This window comes from Bufo bufo, chromosome 4 (genome assembly GCF_905171765.1).
Source record: "Bufo bufo chromosome 4, aBufBuf1.1, whole genome shotgun sequence".
Taxonomy (NCBI): Eukaryota; Metazoa; Chordata; class Amphibia; order Anura; family Bufonidae; genus Bufo; species Bufo bufo.
Genome location: NC_053392.1, coordinates 148,143,993 through 148,166,407, shown reverse-complemented (window position 1 = coordinate 148,166,407; position 22,415 = coordinate 148,143,993). Strand labels below are relative to the sequence as shown.

The 22,415-nt window shown below is 46.8% G+C and overlaps 2 protein-coding genes across 3 annotated transcripts in view; one reads left to right on the top strand and one right to left on the bottom strand.

Moving 5' to 3' along the window:
- LOC120997761 (glutathione hydrolase-like YwrD proenzyme) overlaps positions 1 to 22,415 on the bottom strand; it is a 139,755-nt gene that overhangs the window by 43,721 nt on the left and 73,619 nt on the right. For both annotated transcript variants that reach the window (XM_040428027.1, XM_040428028.1), the window contains exons 8-9: positions 21,706 to 21,877; positions 9,214 to 9,376 (exon numbers count right to left, since the gene is read on the bottom strand). In XM_040428027.1, the coding sequence (XP_040283961.1) occupies positions 9,214 to 9,376; positions 21,706 to 21,877 (335 nt within the window). The remainder of the gene's footprint in view (positions 1 to 9,213; positions 9,377 to 21,705; positions 21,878 to 22,415) is intronic.
- Positions 598 to 4,792, top strand: LOC120997763. The gene is made up of 2 exons (XM_040428029.1): positions 598 to 3,142; positions 4,065 to 4,792. The coding sequence occupies exons 1-2, from the start codon at positions 1,430 to 1,432 to the stop codon at positions 4,080 to 4,082; spliced, it is 1,731 nt and encodes a 576-aa protein (XP_040283963.1). The 5' UTR covers positions 598 to 1,429; the 3' UTR covers positions 4,083 to 4,792.

The following is a 22,415-nucleotide window of genomic DNA, read 5'->3' as shown; positions in this document are numbered from 1 at the left end:
GAGGCTGTGGGGCCTTCCCCTCAGCCCATCGCGCCAGCAACAGGGGAGTCAGGACCTGGTTCTGCAGGATCCCCTCCTGTCCCCAGGAGTCGGAGGCCTGCTCAGCGTGGGAGAGGTAGTGGCAGCAGAGGCAGCAGCGGGGCTGCGCGGTCGGCCAGGGCGGCCCGGCGCAGGCCCTTACAGGATGAGCCCCTTTCAGTGGCACACGAGGCTGCGCCTGTAGGTGCCAGGGACGGGCGCAGGCCTTGCCATGATGCGCTTCTTACAGAGGAGGAGGACGAGGCTGTTCTGGACGGCTCCCCGCCCCAGAGCAGGCCTCTTGGGCATGAAGACAGGCGTGCAGATGCTTATATGGAGGACAGGGAGTTGCGCAGGCCATTTCCTGAGGGCGGACAGTTTGCTACTGGTCCTGACACCGTGGAAGACAGAGTGCGTCCCAGAGCCATTCCTAACGCACCCAGCAGTGATCCGCCTGGGGTGCTGCCGTCGAACAGCGCAAGTACCCATCAAAGGAACGTCGTGGATCCAGGAGTCGTCCGTCAGGAATCAGGACCTGCGGCTGCCGGGTTCACAGCACCCGGGCAGTTAGGTGAGACATCACTGGGAACACTGTTATCTATATTTAATGTGGCGCCTGGGGCGGGGGGGAGCAATAGTGCTATTATCGGTGGTTTGGGGCGCTTGCTGTGTGGTTTAGCTGGGGTTAGTCAGGATAGGGGGGCAATGGGGGCTACCCCCTTAGCAGCGTGGGGGTTGGGGGCAGAAAATAGCAATGTACCGGCGACCGCTAACAATAGTAATGTAGCAGTGGCCAATAGCACAGGTGTAGCCGAATCAGTGTCAGTGCAGACGCAGGCGGGAGGTGAGGAGGATAGGCCCAGATTAGATGACGCCGCAAAAGGGGAGGTGTATGTTTGCTTTGAGGGTCCCCTGGGAGCGCATTTGAAAACGGAGGTGCGTGAGAAAATTTGGAAGGGAGAGTATATAGAAATTTTTTCGCTGCTTCCGTTGGAGCGGTTCAACCTTGATGTGGTAAAAAAAGACGGAGTAAGAAAGGAGGATGATGATAAGCGTCGCTATCGCCTTATCCCTAGGTCATTTAGTAATTGGCTACAGGCCTTTGCTATTTTGGCAAGTGTGATTGGGGAGAAGAGTCCGGAATGCTGTTCCCCTTTATTTTGCTATCTGGATGCTATTGGGGAAGCCTATAGAGTGTATGGGGGTTCCGGGTGGTTACGGTATGACGAGCAGTTTCGTCAGAGGAAAGCAGTCCGTCCTAATATGAGATGGGACCATAAGGACATTGCGTTATGGATGAGGGTGACAGCGCCAGGTAGGAGTGGTCAGTCCTTTCGGAGTGAGTCAGGGGTTGGGGTACAGCAAGGTACAGGGACGCCCCCAGTTGGAAGAGGATACTGCTTCCTTTTCAATGAGGGAAGTTGCAAATTCGGCCAAAAATGCAAATTTAGGCATGAATGTTCCGTGTGTGGCGGGGGCCATGGGGCTAGCAGATGTTTTAGAGGGGGTAGACAAAGGGGGGGGGATAGTTTTGCAAAAGGGGCAGACCCCAGTGCGAGTGGAAAGGATGGTGGGGCATCTAAATAGATATCCGAACCAGGAGTTAGCTGAATTTTTGTATTCAGGGTTTAAGTTCGGTTTTCATATACCTTCACACCCGTTACCAGTCTTAGAGAAGCGGAAGAATTTGCGCTCGGCATTGCAGTTCCCGGACATAGTGACAGGAAAGTTAGCTAAAGAGGTTTCCCTAGGGAGGATGGATGGTCCGTTTGTTACATCACCCATCAGTAACTTGCGAGTTTCCCCTTTGGGTTTGATCCCTAAGAAGGAGCCTAATAAATTTAGGCTCATCCACCATTTATCATTCCCTAAGGGTGCGTCGGTCAATGAGGGCATTGACCCGGAACTTTGTTCTGTGGTTTATGCTTCCTTTGATGCGGCTGTGGAATGGGTAAGGAAGCTGGGTCCGGGTACCCTGTTGGCAAAATGTGACATTGAAGCGGCATTTCGGTTGTTGCCAGTTCACCCGGATAGTTTGTATTTACTGGGTTGTTTTTGGAATGGCGCATATTTTGTGGATAGGTGTTTGCCAATGGGCTGTTCAATATCGTGTGCATATTTTGAGCGTTTTAGTTCTTTTCTGGAGTGGGTGGTGGTTCAGGAATCAGGTTGTCACTCTGTCATTCATTATTTGGATGATTTCCTGTGTTTGGGGCCGGGGGGATCTAGGGTTTGTTCGTTGTTGTTATCCACATTACAGTCTGTTTTTGAGTGTTTTGGAGTCCCGTTAGCGGTGGACAAAACGGTGGGGCCGGCTACTGAGCTAAGCTTTTTGGGTATTGTCATAGATACACAGCGGATGGAGTGTAGGCTACCAGTAGACAAAGTGTCAGATTTAAGAACAGAGGTGGCGGCGGCATTGACAGCAAAAAAGATTCGTCTGCGGGACCTGCAGTCTTTGTTGGGCAAATTAAATTTTGCATGCAGAATCCTACCTATGGGCCGCATTTTTAGTAGGAGGTTGGCTTCGGCGACAGGAGGGGTGGTGTCTCCCCACCATTTTATTAGACTAGGCAGTGAGTTGAAAGGGGATTTGAAAGTTTGGGATTCCTTTTTAAAACAGTTTAATGGCAGAGCATTAGTTATGGGGGGGGTGGTTGATGCGTTTGATTTCGAATTGTTTACGGATGCTGCGGGTGGAGCGGGTTTTGGGGCGTACTGTGAAGGGCAGTGGTGTGCGGGTCGGTGGCCTGAGTCCTGGGTACGAAAAGGGTGGGTAAAAAACGTGGCATTGTTGGAACTCTTCCCCATTGTGTTGGCAGTCACGCTCTGGGGGGAGAAGTTTCGGCACAAGAAGGTTCGTTTCCATTGTGACAACTTGGGAGTTGTGCAAGCCATCAACAGTGTAACGGCTTCTTCCCCCCCAGTTATTTGCCTATTGCAGCAGTTGGTTCTCCGGTGCTTGTCCCTTAATGCTTGGGTGTTTGCGGTGCATGTGCCTGGTTCCTCTAACTGTATAGCTGACGCACTTTCTCGTTTTCAGTGGGAGCGGTTTCGCCAGCTGGCCCCGGAGGCGAGTCAGGTCGGATTGGTGTGTCCAGAGTCGTTGTGGGAGATCCTGGAGGTACCGTAGCTTGTCTGTTGCAGGCATCATTGAGTGAAGGCACGTGGAGGATGTACGATAGGGCTTGGAGTAGGTGGCAGCAGTGGTGTAATGACCTAGGGGTCGAGGTACTGGACGGGGAAATTCCGTTGTTACTGTTCATTGGCCACGTGAAGGATCAAGGTTGGTCGGTTGCCAAGATCAATGGTTGCATGGCGGGCTTGGCTTTCGGATTCAAGTTGCGGAATTCCCCGGACATTACTAAGTCCTTTTTGGTCCGACAAATTTTGAAGGGTTATAGAAGGTTTCAGCGTGTCAAAGATTCCCGCCTACCGGTGTCCTTTTCGTTATTGTTACAGTTAGGGGAGCAGGTAGCTGGAGTGTGTCGCTCGGCTTGGGAGGTGAGCTTATTTAGACTAGCCTTTGCTCTGGCTTTTTTCGGAGCCTTTCGTTTAGGGGAGTTAGTGTGTGCAAGTGTGCAGCGGGAAGGGGGTCTGAGGAGTGAGGATGTAACGTTATATGACGACAGGGTGCTGATTTATCTGAGATTTTCAAAGACGGATCAGGAGGGGAGGGGTCATTTAGTCTCATTGTTTGAGGTGCCGGGATGTCTAGTGTGTCCAGTACGGTGTTTGCGTGATTTTCAAGGAAGGGCAGGGGTCGCGGCAGGCCCGATTCTCAGACATGAGGATGGCTCCTTTTTATCGCGATTTCAATTTATAGCGGTATTCAAGAAATGTTTGCGTAATCTAGGAATGGACTCTGGCAAGTTTACGGGTCATTCCTTCAGGATAGGTGCTGCCACGGAGGCTGCTCGCTTGGGGGTGCGAGATGAAGTGATTAAGCGTATTGGGAGGTGGGAGTCGGAGCGTTTTCGGCTGTATGTGCGTTTAGGGGCAGTTTAAGGCTGTGTCTAACCATGTTTGTCTCGTTCTTTTTTCAGGTGATGCCCCGTTATTAGTTTGGATCCTGGGCCATTCGTTCGTGTTCTGGGGGGCATTACGAGCGGATGTTCGGCAGAATGGGCGGCAGCTGGGGTTTGATCGGGGGACAGCCATAGTAAGATGGATCGGACGCAGAGGTATGGTGTGGGGTAGTGTTTTGCAGGAGGTTCATCGGCAAGCCAGGTTAGATAGAGTCCCAGATATCTTGGTGTTGCATGTTGGGGGAAATGACCTAGGGGTCCGACCTTGCAGAGAGTTGATCAGGGATATACGTTTTGATTTTTTGCGTTTGTGGTCCCTCTTCCCGTCAGTTGTCACTGTGTGGTCGGATATTGTCCCCAGGAAGGTCTGGAGGGAGGCGAGATCGGTTGAAAGGCTGAATAAGGCTAGGATTAAGCTGAACAGGGTGATTGGGCGGTTCTGTGCCAAACATGGGGCGGTGGTGGTGAGGCACCCCGAGTTGGAAGCAGGAACAGGAGGTTTTTGGAGACAGGATGGAGTCCACCTCAATGCGGTGGGCATTGATTTGTGGTCACTGGACTTGCAGGGAGGTATTGAAACAGCCCTCCGGGTGTGGCGGAACGCGCGAGCTTAAGGGCTGTCAAGCTGCGCGTTGTTGGCGGGGGGAGGTCATAGAAGCTGGGGCTACTGGATGGTAACGGTGAATGAGAGGGCCTCAATGGTGGGGCTGGACTCTCAGAGTTGGGGCACCTGGTTGGCTTGGTATGGCGTCCGTCAGTTGGTGTCCCCGAGCTTGTGGTACGCGGCTGGGGGCAAGATGGAATTGCCGTGGTGGTTTGTGGTCGTTTAAGGTGCAGTTAGGCGGCTTCTAGGACCTCCCTCGTCAGTTAGACATGTATATATTTATATATATATGTCATTGTTATATCAAGTGTTATGTTTATTCATGTTATTTATATTATTTAATAAAAGACGGCTGCTGTGGCCGATTTAATCCAAACAGTGGCTGTGTGTGGTTATTGGGAGAGGAAATGGGGAAGGTTAGTTAGCTAAATGATGGGTAGTGGACCCGAGCGTAGCCAATAACCCTACTCAAGTGAGGCCGGACGAAGCGGCACGCTTCAGGGGAGGCCGGCATGAGGGGTTTTGTGAGCAAGGGTCAGGGAAGGTAAGGGTTAAGTGGATGAGTGCAGGAAAAGGGGGGAGGAGCTAGAAAGGGGCGGGGAGCGGCAGGCTGAAGTAGTGGTGAGGCAGGTCAGCGCCCGCCATTTTAGGAGCAGAGAGCCAGCATCTCCCTCCCTCCCTCCCGTAGTGTGTACTTGGATGTTTCAGGGCGGCAACGGTATATTATAGAGGGGATGCATATATAAAAAAAAAAAAAAAAAAAAAATGTGTATTTTATAAATAAATAAATGTATAAAAAAAAAAAAAAAAAAAAATGGACAAGGGGTGGTGGACGGAGTGTGTCGTTAAGTGTTGCGTTTGTCGCAGCAGTCGTGGCGGGGGGAGGTCATAGAAGCTGGGGCTACTGGATGGTAACGGTGAATGAGAGGGCCTCAATGGTGGGGCTGGACTCTCAGAGTTGGGGCACCTGGTTGGCTTGGTATGGCGTCCGTCAGTTGGTGTCCCCGAGCTTGTGGTACGCGGCTGGGGGCAAGATGGAATTGCCGTGGTGGTTTGTGGTCGTTTAAGGTGCAGTTAGGCGGCTTCTAGGACCTCCCTCGTCAGTTAGACATGTATATATTTATATATATATGTCATTGTTATATCAAGTGTTATGTTTATTCATGTTATTTATATTATTTAATAAAAGACGGCTGCTGTGGCCGATTTAATCCAAACAGTGGCTGTGTGTGGTTATTGGGAGAGGAAATGGGGAAGGTTAGTTAGCTAAATGATGGGTAGTGGACCCGAGCGTAGCCAATAACCCTACTCATGTGGATGAGTCATCTTTCTGGAGCCTGCAGAGTATGTAAAGCCCATCCCCCTGCTGGGGAATCACTCAGTGACCACTGACCAATGCTAGTGAACTAATGTAGTAACTTGCTGGCCTTCCCGGTCTCAGATATTATCACTGACTTATTACCCAGCTTTCCCGGTGTACAATATTATTACAGACTTATTACCCAGCTTTCCCGGTATCAGATATTATCACTGACTTATTACCCATCTTTCCCGGTGTCCGATATTATCACTGACTTATTACCCAGCTTTCCCGGTGTCTGATATTATCACTGACTTATTACCCAGCTTTCCCTGTGTCTGATATTATCACTGACTTATTACCCAGCTTTCCCGGTATCAGATATTATCACTGACTTATTACCCAGCTTTCCCGGTGTCTGATATTATCACTGACTTATTACCCAGCTTTCCCGGTATCAGATATTATCACTGACTTATTACCCAGCTTTCCCGGTGTCTGATATTATCACTGACTTATTACCCAGCTTTCCCGGTATCAGATATTATCACTGACTTATTACCCAGCTTTCCCGGTGTCTGATATTATCACTGACTTATTACCCAGCTTTCCCAGTATCAGATATTATCACTGACTTATTACCCAGCTTTCCCGGTGTCTGATATTATCACTGACTTATTACCCAGCTTTCCCGGTATCAGATATTATCACTGTCTTATTACCCAGCTTTCCCGTTGTCTGATAAGTCAGTGATAATATCAGACACCGGGAAAGCTGGGTAATAAGTCAGTGATAATATTGTACACCGGGAAAGCTGGGTAATAAGTCAGTGATAATATCTGAGATTCATATAGTTGCCCCCAATGTGCATACATATAATATAGTTGCCCCCCAGTGTGCATACATATAATATAGTTGCCCCCCAGTGTGCATACATATAATATAGTTGCCCCCAGTGTCCATACATATAATATAGTTGCCCCCATTGTGCATAAAATTCATATAGTTGCCCCGATTGTGCATAAAATTCATATAGTTGCCCCCAGTGTCCATAGTTATAATATAGTTGCCCCCAGTTTCCATACATATAATATAGTTGCCCCCAGTGTCCATAGCTATAATATAGTTGCCCCCATTGTGCATAAAATTCATATAGTTGCCCCCAGTGTCCATAGCTATAATATAGTTGCCCCCATTGTGCATATAATTCATATAGTTGCCCCCAGTTTCCATAAAATGCATGCAGTTGCCCCCAGTTTCCATAAAATGCATGCAGTTGCCCCCAGTTTCCATAAAATGCATATAGTTGCCCCCAGTGTCCATACAATTCATACAGTTGCCCCCAGTTTCCATAAAATGCATGCAGTTGCCCCCAGTTTCCATAAAATGCATGCAGTTGCCCCCAGTTTCCATAAAATGCATGCAGTTGCCCCCAGTTTCCATAAAATGCATGCAGTTGCCCCCAGTTTCCATAAAATGCATGCAGTTCCCCCCAGTGTACATAAAATGCATACAGTTGCCCCCAGTTTCCATAAAATACATACAGTTACTCCCGTTTGAATTCCGGATGAACCCCCTTTATTTGCACATATTCAATAATCGTTGGTGGATTAGTGGGGCAGTAGAAATAATGCTTACCTATTATTAGGAGATAGTATCCCGGTCCTCCGACGTCCGTCCACTCCGCTGACTTGCCCGAACTGTTCAGATGCCCGCGCATGCGCAGCTCAATCTCAGACGCGATTGATATACTGCGCATGCGCGGAACCCTGAAAGAGATAAGACGTGCGCGTTCACGTCTTACAGCATAGGCCGGCCACTGTTAGAAAGGTTAGGATTTTGTGCGCAGGCGCGGCACATCGATGCGGCCGAGATGAGGCCGTATCCCTTGGATACCATAATAAACAATCAGGAGTGAAAGGAGGTTTTTTAGGACGAATGTTAGTTTTTTTTTAATGACATGTATTATAAGAAATGTTCAGTGGGGGGCATTTATTTAATGTATCCATATTTAATGAAGTGGGACAACCCCTTTAAAGACGTTGTCGTTGCCTCTATACTGCGTCCGCTAGCCTGCCTACCAGAGCAAATCCCCACACTATAAACATCATGACGTGACAGATCACTTGTCACAAGAGTTCATGGCCTCACTTGCTCACTTAAAGGGTTTGCACAGGAGTAGAAAAACATGAATGATTGGTTGCTGCCCCATAAGGGGTCACATTAAGGGTCATATAAAAAAAAACTGAATAAAACTAAAAAGAGTGGCATCCCCAATGGCAATCAGTGATGTTCCATCTGTAATTCTGAAAAAGGTCAAGTGTTTATACTGATGAGCACAGCGGATTCTGTGACCAGTCAGAAGAGATGCAGGTCCAAAAGGGTGCTGACCCATAAATACAAAACAGGTACATCTACATGATGTCAAAAATAATAGCTCAGAACAACCAAATGAATTAGGCTGTGTGCACACTGCATCTGTGCCCCACATTTTGTGTATTTGCTGGGAAAACTAAGCATATAAAAGTAATGTCACCATAGTGCTCCATTCCCCCGACAGATGCCGCCTGTGTGCCTTCTGCAATTTGTAAAAACGGAACAGGAGGCCCATTATAGAAGTGCCTATTCTTGTCCGCAAAACGGACCAGAATAGGACAGGACTCATAATTTTTGCGGGGCCATGCAACGGAGCAACGGATGCAGACAGCACACAGAGTGCTGTCCGCATCTTTTTCGGACCCATTGAAATGAATGGTTCCGTATACGGACCGTAAGCGGAATGCAGAAAACGGCCTGTATACGGCACGCAAAATACGTTTGTGTGAACGAGCCCTTAGGTGCAGGGCAAACAGAGCCTTACATATTATATAGCCCCTTAGAAAGACTAAAGGCCATATTCACCTTAATGTCAGCCGAACCCTTTTTTGCAGGAACGGTCGACAATATAACATGTATGGAAACCTCCCGTCTATCCTCTGACAAGTGATGTAGGTGAAGAGAAGCCGCTTCCAGAATTGTCTGGCAGAGGTCTTCTCCACTCTCCCCATTGAAAAGACATACATGTTCAGCAGACCCAAGCAAGTATTTATATGGGGGAGCTGGGAGAGATAGCTGTCAGCCAAACAACCTATGGAAGGTGTATGAGAACATTAAAGTCCTCATCTTTTAGATACAAAAAAAACCATTACAAAATATTGTAAACCATTGTAAAATTACCTTTTTTTTCAGAAGCCAACATATTGCGGACTGAAATAATTACTAACCTGCAAAGTGAACCCACAACCTTCTGGTACAAGTCCTGTGCCGAAACTCTTGTATATACTATTAATAAATGAACAGGCATTGCCGTGTTCGTCCACCACGGTGAAGTAAACGGTGTCATTTCCGGTTTCAAATGGATTTCCATGGTTATTAGATTGAGAGGCTCTTTAATAAAAGAAAATACAGGTTTTCAGTCATTATTACAAAACTCATGCTCAAATTGTCAACTTATCAAAATGCTACATTTCCGCTTGATATCATGATTAGAGTTGAGCGAACACCTGGATGTTCGGGTTCGACGAGTTCGGCCGAACTTTCGAAAAATGTTCGGGTTCGGGATCCGAACTCGACCCGAACTTCATCCCGAACCCGAACCCCATAGAAGTCAATGGGGACCCGAACTTTTGGGCACTAAAAAGGCTGTAAAACACACCCGGAAAGGGCTAGAGGGCTGCAAAAGGCAGCAAAATGTAGTTAAATCCCCTGCAAACAAATGTAGATAGGGAAATGATGAGTTAACATAAAATAAATAAAAATTAAACAATATTAATTGGAGTGAGGTCCCATAGCACAGAATCAGGCTTCAAGTCACCCACCAATGGAGAAGGTCACTTACTATTATTTTGACCACAGCACCCAGACAAAGGAGAGAGGTCCCACAGCAGAGAACCAGGCATCATATCACCCACCACAGGAGTAGGCCACCATTTAGTTACTTTGACCCCTACACCCAGACGGAGGAGAGAGGTTACACAGCAGAGAATCAGGCATTTAGATCACCCACCACAGGAGTAGGCCACCATTGAATCAGACCCCGGCAACCATGTCAGATGGCACAAGCATAAGCTTTATATCAATCAGCACAGGAGAAGGCGACTTTGACAGACTTTGACCCCTACACCCGGACGGAGGAGAGAGGTTTCAAAGCAGAGAATCAGGCATTTAGATCACCCACCACAGGAGTAGGCCCCAATTTAATGGGACCCCGGCAACCATGTCAGATGGCACAACCATCAGCTTCATATCAATCAGCACAGGAGAAGGCGACTTTGAAAGACTTTGACCCCTACACCCAGACGGAGGAGAGAGGTTTCACAGCAGAGAATCAGGCATTTAGATCACCCACCACAGGAGTAGGCCCCCATTGAATCAGACCCTGGCAACCATGTCAGATGGCACAACCATCAGCTTTATATCAATCAGCACAGGAGAAGGCGAATTTGAAAGACTTTGACCCCTACACCCAGATGGAGGAGAGAGGTTTCACAGCAGAGAATCAGGCATCATATCAACCACCACAGGAGAAGCCACCATTTAGTTACTTTGACCCCTGCACCCAGGAAGAGGAGAGAGGCACCACAGCACATATTCTGGCATCATATCAGCCACCACAGGAGAAGCCACCATTGAGTTACTTTGACCCCCGCACCCAGGAAGAGGAGAGAGGCACCACAGCACATATTCTGGCATCATATCAGCCACCACAGGAGAAGCCACCATTGAGTTACTTTGACCCCCGCACCCAGGAAGAGGAGAGAGGCACCACAGCACATATTCTGGCATCATATCAGCCACCACAGGAGAAGCCACCATTGAGTTACTTTGACCCCTGCACCCAGGAAGAGGAGAGAGGCCCCACAGCACATATTCTGGCATCATATCAGCCACCACAGGAGAAGCCACCATTTAGTTACTTTGACCCCTTCACCCAAACAGAGGAGAGAGGTTCCACATCAGAGAATCAGGCATCATATCAACCACCACAGGAGTAGGCCACAATTTAGTTTATTTGACCCCTGCACCCAGGAAGAGGAGAGAGGCCCCACAGCACATATTCTGGCATCATATCACACACCACAGGAGAAGGCCTCTTTCAGTGATTTAGGCCTTTGGACCCAGACAGAGGAGAGAGGTCAGAGATTAGCTTCATATCCCCCAGCACAGCAGAAGACCGCTTTATTTGACTTAGGCCTCAGCACCCAGACAGAAGACAGAGGTAGCATGGCAGAGGTTATGGCTTCATGTCACCCGTTAGTTTAACCGGCCACTTTCATCTGGTTAGGCCCCGGCGCCCAGACAGAGAAGAGTTTCATTCAACTGTGGGTTTCATAAAATTTGTATCAAATAAAGAAGTGGCCCGTAGCACAGCAAGACATGTTTTAGGCAGTTAATAAGGACTACTCTGCACAAGGGAGGGACAGGTCCTGTGGGATCCATGCCTGGTTCATCTTTATGAAGGTCAGCTTGTCCACGTTGGCTGTGGACAGGCGGCTGCGCTTGTCAGTAATGACGCCCCCTGCCGTGCTGAATACGCGTTCAGATAAAACGCTGGCCGCCGGGCAGGAAAGCACCTCCAAGGCATAACATGCTAACTCTGGCCACGTGGACAATTTCGAAACCCAGTAGTTGAATGGGGCCGAACCATCCGTCAGGATGTGGAGGGGTGTGCAGACATACTGTTCAACCATGTTAGTGAAATGCTGCCTCCTGCTAACACGTTCCGTATCAGGTGTCGGTGCAGATAGCTGTGGCGTGGAGACAAAACTTTTCCACATTTCTGCCATGCTAACCCTGCCCTCAGATGAGCTGGCCGTGACACAGCTGCGTTGGCGACCTCTTGCCACTCCTCTGCCTTCACCTTCCACCTGTTTCCCTGTGACATGTGGGAATGCTCTCGAGAGCGCCTCTATCAGCGTGCGCTTGTACTCGCGCATCTTACGGTCGCGCTCCAGTTCAGGAATTAAAGTGGGCACATTGTCTTTATACCGGGGATCCAGCAGGGTGGCCACCCAGTAGTCTGCACACGTTAAAACGTGGGCAACTCTGCTGTCGTTGCGCAGGCATTGGAGCATATATTCGCTCATGTGGGCCAGGCTACCCATGGGTAAGGACAAGCTGTCCTCTGTGGGAGGCGTATCGTCATCGTCCACCGTATCCCCCCAGCCACGCACCAGTGATGGGCCTGGGCTGCCACCCCGCTGTGAACTTGCGTCATCCTCGTCCCCCTCCACCTCCTCCTCCTCATCCTCCTCGTCCTCCAGTACAGTGCCTTGGCTGGCGACTTGTGAACCTGTCCTCTGCTGCTTAAACAAACCTCCCTCTGAGCCACTTCGAACAGACTGGCCCGAAAGTGTTAGAAACGAGCCCTCATCCTCCTCCTCCTCCTCCACCTGGGCCACCTCCTCTAACATCATTGCCCTAAGTGTTTTCTCAAGGAGACATAGAAGTGGTATTGTAACGCTGATAACAGTGTCATCGCCACTGGCCATGTTGGTGGAGTACTCGAAACAGCGCAGCAGGGCACACAGGTCTCGCATGGAGGCCCAATCATTGGTGGTGAAGTGGTGCTGTTCGGCAGTACGACTGACGCGAGCGTGCTGCAGCTGAAACTCCACTATGGCCTGCTGCTGCTCGCACAGTCTCTCCAGCATGTGCAAGGTGGCGTTCCACCGGGTGGGCACGTCGCATATGAGGCGGTGAGCGGGAAGGCCGAAGTTCCGCTGTAGCGCAGACAGGCGAGCAGCGGCAGGATGTGAACGGCGGAAGCGCGCACAGACGGCCCGCACTTTATGCAGCAGCTCTGACATGTTGGGGTAGTGGTGAATGAACCTCTGCACCACCAAGTTCAGCACATGCGCCAGGCAAGGGATGTGCGTCAAACCGGCTAGTCCCAGAGCTGCCACGAGATTTCGCCCATTATCGCATACCACCAGGCCTGGCTTGAGGCCCACCGGCAGAAACCACTCGTCGGTCTGTTGTTCAATACCCCGCCACAACTCCTTTGCGCTGTGGGGCCTGTCCCCCAAACATATGAGTTTCAGAATGGCCTGCTGACGTTTACCCCGGGCTGTGCTGAAGTTGGTGGTGAAGGTGTGTGGCTGACCGGATGAGCTGGTGGAAGCAGTGGAGGAGGAAGCCGAGTAGGAGGAGGAGGCTACAGGAGGCAGAGAATGATGCCCTGCGATCCTAGGGGGCGGAAGGACGTGCGCCAAGGAACTGTCCGCCGGGGGCCCAGCCACCACTACATTAATCCAGTGTGCAGTTAGTGAGATATAGCGTCCCTGGCCGTGCTTACTGGTCCACGTATCTGTGGTTAGGTGGACCTTGCCACAAATGGCGTTGCGCAGTGCACACTTGATTTTATCGGACACTTGCATGTGCAGGGAAGGCACGGCTGTCTTGGAGAAGTAGTGGCGGCTGGGAACCACATACTGCGGGACAGCCATGGCCATCAGCTGTTTGAAGCTGTCTGTGTCCACCAGCCGGAATGACAGCATTTCAAAGGCCAGCAGTTTAGAAATGCTGGCGTTCAGGCCAAGGGCTCGAGGGTGACTCGGGGGGAATTTGCGCTTCCTCTCTAAGGTTTGAGATATTGAGAGCTGAACGCTGCTGTGTGATATAGTGGAGACGCTAGTTGACGGTGGCGGTGGTGGTGGTGTCGGTGGCACATCCTCTGTTTGCTGCTCGGCAGGTGGCAACATTCCTCTCGAGGCGGAAGCCGAGGCAGCAGCGGTAGAGGGAGCAGGGGGAGCCTCAGCGAGTGCCTGGTTTTTAAGGTGTGTACCCCACTGCAGTTCATGCTTTGCATGTAGATGCCTGGTCATGCAGGTTGTGCTAAGGTTCAGAACGTTAATGCCTCGCCTCAGGCTCTGATGGCAGAGCGTGCAAGTCACTCGGGTCTTGTCGGTAGGACATTGTTTAAAGAAGTGCCATGCCAGGGAACTCTTTGAAGCTGCCTTTGTGGGGCTGGGTCCCTGTTGGCGATGTCCAGTAGCAGGCGAACTCTGGGGGCGGCGGCTCGTCTGCTTTGGCCCCCTGCTCCCTCTTTGGCTTCGCTGTTGTCTCGGTCTCACCACTACCTCTTCCTCTGAACTGTGAAAGTCATCGCCACGACCTTCAGTCCATGTGGGGTCTAAGACCTCATCGTCCTCTGCATCGTCTTCCACCCAGTCTCCCTCCCTGACCTCCTCCTGTTCAGTCTGCACACTGCAAAAAGACGCGGCAGTGGGCACCTGTGTTTCGTCATCATCAGAGAGTCGGTGACTCTGCTGTGGTGGTATTCCCATGTCCCCTTCATCTGGAGACATAAGTGGTTGTGCGTCAGTGCATGGTATGTCTTCCTCCACTGGGGAAGGGCTAGGTGGACGCCCCTGGGAAACCCTGGAAGCAGAGTCTTCAAACAGAAGAAGAGACTGCTGCATAACTTGTGGCTCAGACCGTTTCCCTGATATGCTTGGGGGTGATGTGACAGACTGATGGGCTTGGTTTTCAGGTGCCACCTGTGCGCTTTCCGCAGAAGACTGGGTGGAAGACCATGTGGTGAACGTGCTGGAAGCACTGTCGGCCACCCAATCGATTAATGCCTGTACCTGCTCAGGCCTTACCATCCTAAGAGCGGCATTGGGCCCCACGAGATATTGCGGTACATTCTGCCGGCTAGTTGAGGGAGTTCGTTCCCTACTGTGTGCGCCTGGGGCCGAACGGCCACGTCCTCTACCAGCAACAGAGGCTCCACGGACACCACCACGACCGCGTCCTCGTCCCTTAATAGTATTTTTCTTCATTGTTGCGATTCAACTCGCACCACAATGAAATATATTATTTTTTATAAGCAAAATCCCCTCACTGGAATACTTTCAGTCTTTTGACTGTATGGATTACAGATGGAATGACTGTTATATGTGAGTACCGCTTTCTTTGACAGATTCTAGTATGGGTACATATATGTTTTCCCAACCCCAGCACATTAGTTTGCTAATTCCAGATGTATGAAACGCAGGCCTAACTGTATCTAGTATATTGAACGCCAGATAAACTAACTTGGCCTTTTTTAAATAAAAAAAAAATTCCCTCACTGGAATACTTTCAGTCTTTTGACTGTATGGATTACAGATGGAATGACTGTTATATGTGAGTACCGCTTTCTTTGACAGATTCTAGTATGGGTACATATATGTTTTCCCAACCCCAGCACATTAGTTTGCTAATTCCAGATGTATGAAACGCAGGCCTAACTGTATCTAGTATATTGAACGCCAGATAAACTAACTTGGCCTTTTTTAAATAAAAAAAATTCCCTCACTGGAATACTTTCAGTCTTTTGACTGTATGGATTACAGATGGAATGACTGTTATATGTGAGTACCGCTTTCTTTGACAGATTCTAGTATGGGTACATATATGTTTTCCCAACCCCAGCACATTAGTTTGCTAATTCCAGATGTATGAAACGCAGGCCTAACTGTATCTAGTATATTGAACGCCAGATAAACTAACTTGGCCTTTTTTAAATAAAAAAAATTCCCTCACTGGAATACTTTCAGTCTTTTGACTGTATGGATTACAGATGGAATGACTGTTATATGTGAGTACCGCTTTCTTTGACAGATTCTAGTATGGGTACATATATGTTTTCCCAACCCCAGCACATTAGTTTGCTAATTCCAGATGTATGAAACGCAGGCCTAACTGTATCTAGTATATTGAACGCCAGATAAACTAACTTGGCCTTTTTTAAATAAAAAAAAAATCCCCTCACTGGAATACTTTCAGTCTTTTGACTGTATGGATTACAGATGGAATGACTGTTATATGTGAGTACCGCTTTCTTTGACAGATTCTAGTATGGGTACATATATGTTTTCCCAACCCCAGCACATTAGTTTGCTAATTCCAGATGTATGAAACGCAGGCCTAACTGTATCTAGTATATTGAACGCCAGATAAACTAACTTGGCCTTTTTTAAATAAAAAAAATTCCCTCACTGGAATACTTTCAGTCTTTTGACTGTATGGATTACAGATGGAATGACTGTTATATGTGAGTACCGCTTTCTTTGACAGATTCTAGTATGGGTACATACAGTATATGTTTTCCCAACCCCAGCACATTAGTTTGCTAATTCCAGATGTATGAAACGCAGGCCTAACTGTATCTAGTATATTGAACGCCAGATAAACTAACTTGGCCTTTTTTAAATAAAAAAAATTCCCTCACTGGAATACTTTCAGTCTTTTGACTGTATGGATTACAGATGGAATGACTGTTATATGTGAGTACCGCTTTCTTTGACAGATTCTAGTATGGGTACATATATGTTTTCCCAACCCCAGCACATTAGTTTGCTAATTCCAGATGTATGAAACGCAGGCCTAACTGTATCTAGTATATTGAACGCCAGATAAACTAACTTGGCCTTTTTTAAATAAAAAAAATTCCCTCACTGGAATACTTTCAGTCTTTTGACTGTATGGATTACAGATGGAATGACTGTTATATGTGAGTACCGCTTTCTTTGACAGATTCTAGTATGGGTACATATATGTTTTCCCAACCCCAGCACATTAGTTTGCTAATTCCAGATGTATGAAACGCAGGCCTAACTGTATCTAGTATATTGAACGCCAGATAAACTAACTTGGCCTTTTTTAAATAAAAAAAAAAATCCCCTCACTGGAATACTTTCAGTCTTTTGACTGTATGGATTACAGATGGAATGACTGTTATATGTGAGTACCGCTTTCTTTGACAGATTCTAGTATGGGTACATATATGTTTTCCCAACCCCAGCACATTAGTTTGCTAATTCCAGATGTATGAAACGCAGGCCTAACTGTATCTAGTATATTGAACGCCAGATAAACTAACTTGGCCTTTTTTAAATAAAAAAAATTCCCTCACTGGAATACTTTCAGTCTTTTGACTGTATGGATTACAGATGGAATGACTGTTATATGTGAGTACCGCTTTCTTTGACAGATTCTAGTATGGGTACATATATGTTTTCCCAACCCCAGCACATTAGTTTGCTAATTCCAGATGTATGAAACGCAGGCCTAACTGTATCTAGTATATTGAATGCCAGATAAACTAACTTGGCCTTTTTTAAATAAAAAAAAAATTCCCTCACTGGAATACTTTATGGCTTTTCACTGTATGGATTACAGGTGGACTGGTATTAGTAGGGGTGACACAAGCACACCCAAGTCCCTGATGTAGGATTTCTATGGCACAGACCACTATTACAAGTGATTAATGGACGTTGGGAGAGATTGTGCTGCAGCACTAGTCCCAAGATGGCCGCCGCCTATCAGCCCAGTAACATGTGCCACAAAATGGTCTGCACAACCTTTAAAAAAAATAGCCTTGGACTGTGCTGCTAAATCGCTATTGGTCTGAATCCCAGGTGTAGATGTCTGACTTGTTTGGAGCTTTGGAATGCACACTGTGGCAGCTTCTGCTGCAGCACTACAAGTCGCAAAATGGCGGCCGGCGGTCAGCCCAGGTACATGTGGATGGAAAAATCACTCTGGCCACTCTAAAAATAGCCAATCCCTATCAAAAAAGCAGCTCAGCTGCAGTTGTTCAGATGAATCACAGGTGGAGGAGAGAAATTTGCTTCCAGTTATTCAATTATCCCTGCCTATTCTCGCCCTAGCATCAGCTGCGTCTATCCCTGTTCTATTCACATCGGGAGTGAGCACGTCCCGACGTGCGCACAAGCTTATAAAGAGGCTGAGTCACATGCTGCACTTGGCCAATCACAGCCTTGCCAATAGTAGGCATGGCTGCGATGGCATCTTAGGGCAAGTAGTATGATGCATGTTGATTGGCTGCTTTGCAGCCTTTCAAAATGCGCCAAAATACATGCCGAACGACGAACCCGAACCCGAACTTTTACGAAAAAGTTCGGGTTCGGGTCCGTGTCACGAACACCCCAAAATTCGGTACGGACCCGAACTATGCTCGAACTGTTCGCTCAACACTAATCATGATGACATCACACATATGCCCTTAATGTCTGATTAGGGAGTAGAGGGGATCTTTCTTGGAAGCTCCCACTATGTATAGAATGACATTTACTTGAATAGACAATTTGGCCCATGATTGTTTGTAAAGTTTACCCAATGACCCTGTACGTTGTCTGCTGAAAAAAGTGATGTTGGATTACATCAGACTTTAAGCATTTAAACATGGTGTATTCTACAAATGAAACCTCTATCACAATGTGGCCAAAAATAGAACACTAGAAAGGGAATGGCAACATTTGGGGGTGGGGTTCTTGGTCTTCATTGAAGAGACATACCAGTGCATGGATGGAGACATACCAATTTAAATCCATAGGTATTAATATGGAGTTGGTCCTCCCCTTACACTCTTCTGGGAAGGCTTTCTATAATATTTTAGAGTGTGTCCGCACAATTATCCAGAAGCCCATTTGTGAGGTCAGACACTGATCTTGGACGAGAGGGCCATTCACCATTCTAGTTCATCCTGTGGCCCAAAAAGTTTGGATAAAATGGTATTTTCTGATCCCTTTGTTAAGGCTTTAAAAATACTATATTATCATTTTCAGGCTTATCTGAAATTACACTCACATACTGTCCAACCCACCCCTATTCAAAAAGAAAAGACAAGGGTGCCCGCAATCATCCACCTTATTTTCCCTTGCCATAGAGCCATTGGCAATTCTTGATAGGAATAATCCTGACATCTCTGGAGCTCAGCTATGGTCGTCCCTTTATAAATGTAAAATTTTTGCTGATGACCTTTTAGTTACAATCAATAAGCCATGAGTATCACTGCCCAATTTGTTAAGCTTCTTGATACTTTTGGATGTGTATCCAAGCTTAAGGTAAATAAATCTAAGACTAGTTTCACATCTGCGGCACATAGATACAGCCACCTGATCTAGCAGACAATGCTGGTAATTGGCCAGACACAAACCACGGCGTGCAGCATTGTACTTATGGGTCCGGCGGGAATCCTGTTTGTATTCATGCGCGATTTTTCTCACGCGAGTGCAAAACGCATTACAATGTTTTGCACTTGCGCGGAAAAAATCGCGGGTGTTCCCGTAACGCACCCGCACATTTTCCCGCAACGCCCGTGTGAAAGAGGCCTAAAAGGTACTCATTGGAATTTGGGCCCCTTTGTGCACCTAGGCTGCAAAAAAGTGTCACACATGTGGTATCGCCGTACTCAGAAGAAGTAGGGCAATGTGTTTTGGGGTGTATTTATACATATACCCATGCTGGGTGAGAGAAATATCTCTGTAAAATGACAACCTTGTATAAAAAAAATGGGAAAAATCTTTTACAGAGATATTTATCTCACCCAGCATGGGTATATGTAAAAATACACCCCAAAACACATTGCCTTACTTCTCCTGAGTACGGCGATACCACATGTGTGACACTTTTTTGCAGCCTAGGTGCGCAAAGGGCCCAAATTCCAATGAGTACTTTTACGATTTCACAGGGCATTTTTTACGCATTTGGATTCCAAACTACTTCTCACGCTTTAGGGCCCCTAAAATGCCAGGGCAGTATAAATACCCCACAAGTGACCATTTTGGAAAGAAGACACCCCAAGGTATTTCGTGAGGGGCATGGCGAGTTCATGTAAAATTTTATTTTTTGTCACAAGTTAGTGGATTATGAGACTTTGTAAGAAAAAATTTATAAATAATCATTTTCCGCTAACTTGTGCCAAAAAAAATAAAAAAATCTTCTATGAACTCGCCATGCCCCTCACGGAATACCTTGGGGTGTCTTCTTTCCAAAATGGGGTCACTTGTGGGGTATTTATACTGCCCTGGCATTTTAGGGGCCCTAAAGCGTGAGCAGTAGTTTGGAATCCAATTTTTTTTTGCCAGAAGTTAGCAGAAATGGAAACTTTATTTTATTTTTCTCAGAAAGTGTCATTTTCCGCTAACTTGTGAATTTTTTTTTAATCATACATAAACTCACCATGCCCCTCCGCGAATACTTTGGGGTGTCTTTCTAAAATGGGGTCATTTGGGGGGTATTTATACTATCCTGGCATTCTAGCACCTCAAGAAACATGACAGGTGCTCAGAAAGTCAGAGCTGCTTCAAAATACGAAAATTCACATTTTTGTACCATAGTTTGTAAACGCTATAACTTTTGCGCAAAATAAAAAGTGTATATTTATTATCAAAGACATGTAGCACAATAAATTCTGACACAAACTTGTATAGAAATGTCATTATATTTGAACAATTTAACCAGAGAAAGTTAAAAATACACTTTTTTTGAGAAAATTGCGGTCTATTTTGATTAATGTCGGAAAAACGAAAAATTTCAGCAGCAATCAAATACCACCAAAAAAAAAACTGTATTTGTGAGAAGAAAAGGAGGTAAAATTCATTTGGGTGCCAAGTTGCATGACTGAGCAATAAACCGTTAAATTTGTGAAGTGCCGATTTGTAAAAAAGGGCCTGGTCACTAGGGGGGTATAAACCTGTGGTCCTAAAGTGGTTAACAATAACTGTTGTCTCTTGCAAAATATTTCATTGATTATTCCAGTGATTTATGTGACACATGAAACTCAACTTTCCTTACCTAATGTGTAGAGTTATTACTGATATACAGTGCAAGTGGGACCAAAAACTGCATTTATTAAGAGCACAAATATACAGTATTTTTCAGGTAATGCTCCATGGGGAAAAAGTATGCAAATTAGCCTTGTAACACATGCACACTAATATTTGTAACCATAGTACTGATGACAGGGACAGTGCTGAAAAAGCACATACTGTATGTGTCCTTAGAGGTTTCCTAGGTGGCACTGCTGTCTCATCTTTTGGCTCATCATAAGACCGTTGGCCAACAAAAAAGGTTCCAAAGTCTACGAGTCTGGTTTTATGGTCAGGCAATATCCATGCAGCAACCAGCAAGTTAAGCAAACAGTTTTATCTAAAGCACACAAAGCAGTCACTGGTACCAGCATCACGGGGCACCCTGCTGTGACCATGAAGTCATGAAGTCATCCTCTGCCTGTGACCCTTTACAGCCCTAACGGGCAGAAGCTACTCCGGGAGGTTAAAAACATCTATTAGTGGAAAAGTAAACTAAACGGAAAGTCAAACAGAAAGTTAGGTATAAAGTCGGTTAGGACATTTATCATTTGCGTTGATTTTGTGCCATTTTTTAAGTCTGTCTTTGGTTTGTGCGTCCGCACCACATTTCTGAAATGGGGCACTTATTTGGCGTGCTTGCAATGTGGTTTACACCTATATGCTTCAAGGTACACCAGGGGGTTGCCTGGAGTAGAGGTGCGACTTTTGCAAAAGTCGCACATTGTAAATGTGCCATAATCCAGGTTTAACCTCACTTTTGTTTCTTAAATATAGACCACTTTGAAAAGTGGCGAGGCTCACCAAATGTCGCAAAACTTGACCAAATGTTGCAGAGAACGCAGCAATTGACATGACTTGAGGCATTTTTAAGTCACAAAACTCATGTAACTGATTTGATAAATGTCTCCCAAAATGCTTGTTTTCTACTACAGGATTCGTATGTGTCTAGGGCACATTGAGATCTAGATTGGCTAATATTACTCTGTGTGACTCAGGTACCAGGCAGTTCCTCTTCCTGCATTACATTCTATGATGTAGTAAAGAATCCACTTGACAGTATGTATCAAGTACCACAATTACATTCTATATATGAAGGTTATGAACACTTACCTCTCCATATTAATTAGTTTCACTTGCTTTGTAGAGTACGCCTTACTGAGGAGCTCCTCTGTGGGCACTGGAACAACCGCCCTGTCCGCACAGTACCACTGACAGTCTACTGTGCTACGCTTCAGGACCTCGGTTACAGCATGGACGTAATCTGCGCTATTATGACCCCACTCTGCAATGTGACAAACAATCAGGAACACTAATAGGTAGAACTGTATATCAGACACACCGAAGCATTACAGATTATTGATCTGTGTTTTGCATGAGAATTTCTTAAAGGTGGTCTCTCAGCACGGTTTTTTGGTCTCTAATATTACTACTCTCTGCAATCCCTTCTAGGTATTATGCTTGGTTTATTATGCAAAGCCATGCTGACAGACTGTCTTTAAAGGGGTTTTCCAAGACTTTCATACTGATGACCTATCATCAAGAACCCCTGAGAAGGCATCAGCCTTCTCGCATGTGACGTTCATCGGTCACATGGCCTGGGCACAGCTAAGCCTCACGGCTGTTATACAATGTACGGCGCTGTGCTTGGTGAGCTGAGAGAACCGCGAGCACTGGTGCCTTCTCAAACAGCTGATTGGCGGGGGACCTCCACCGAGCAGATACTAAGGACCTATCCAGAGCATAGGTCATCAGTAAATAAGTCTCAGAAAACCCCCTTAAGACTGGAAACAAAGGTAAATAAAGAACATACTTCATTTATT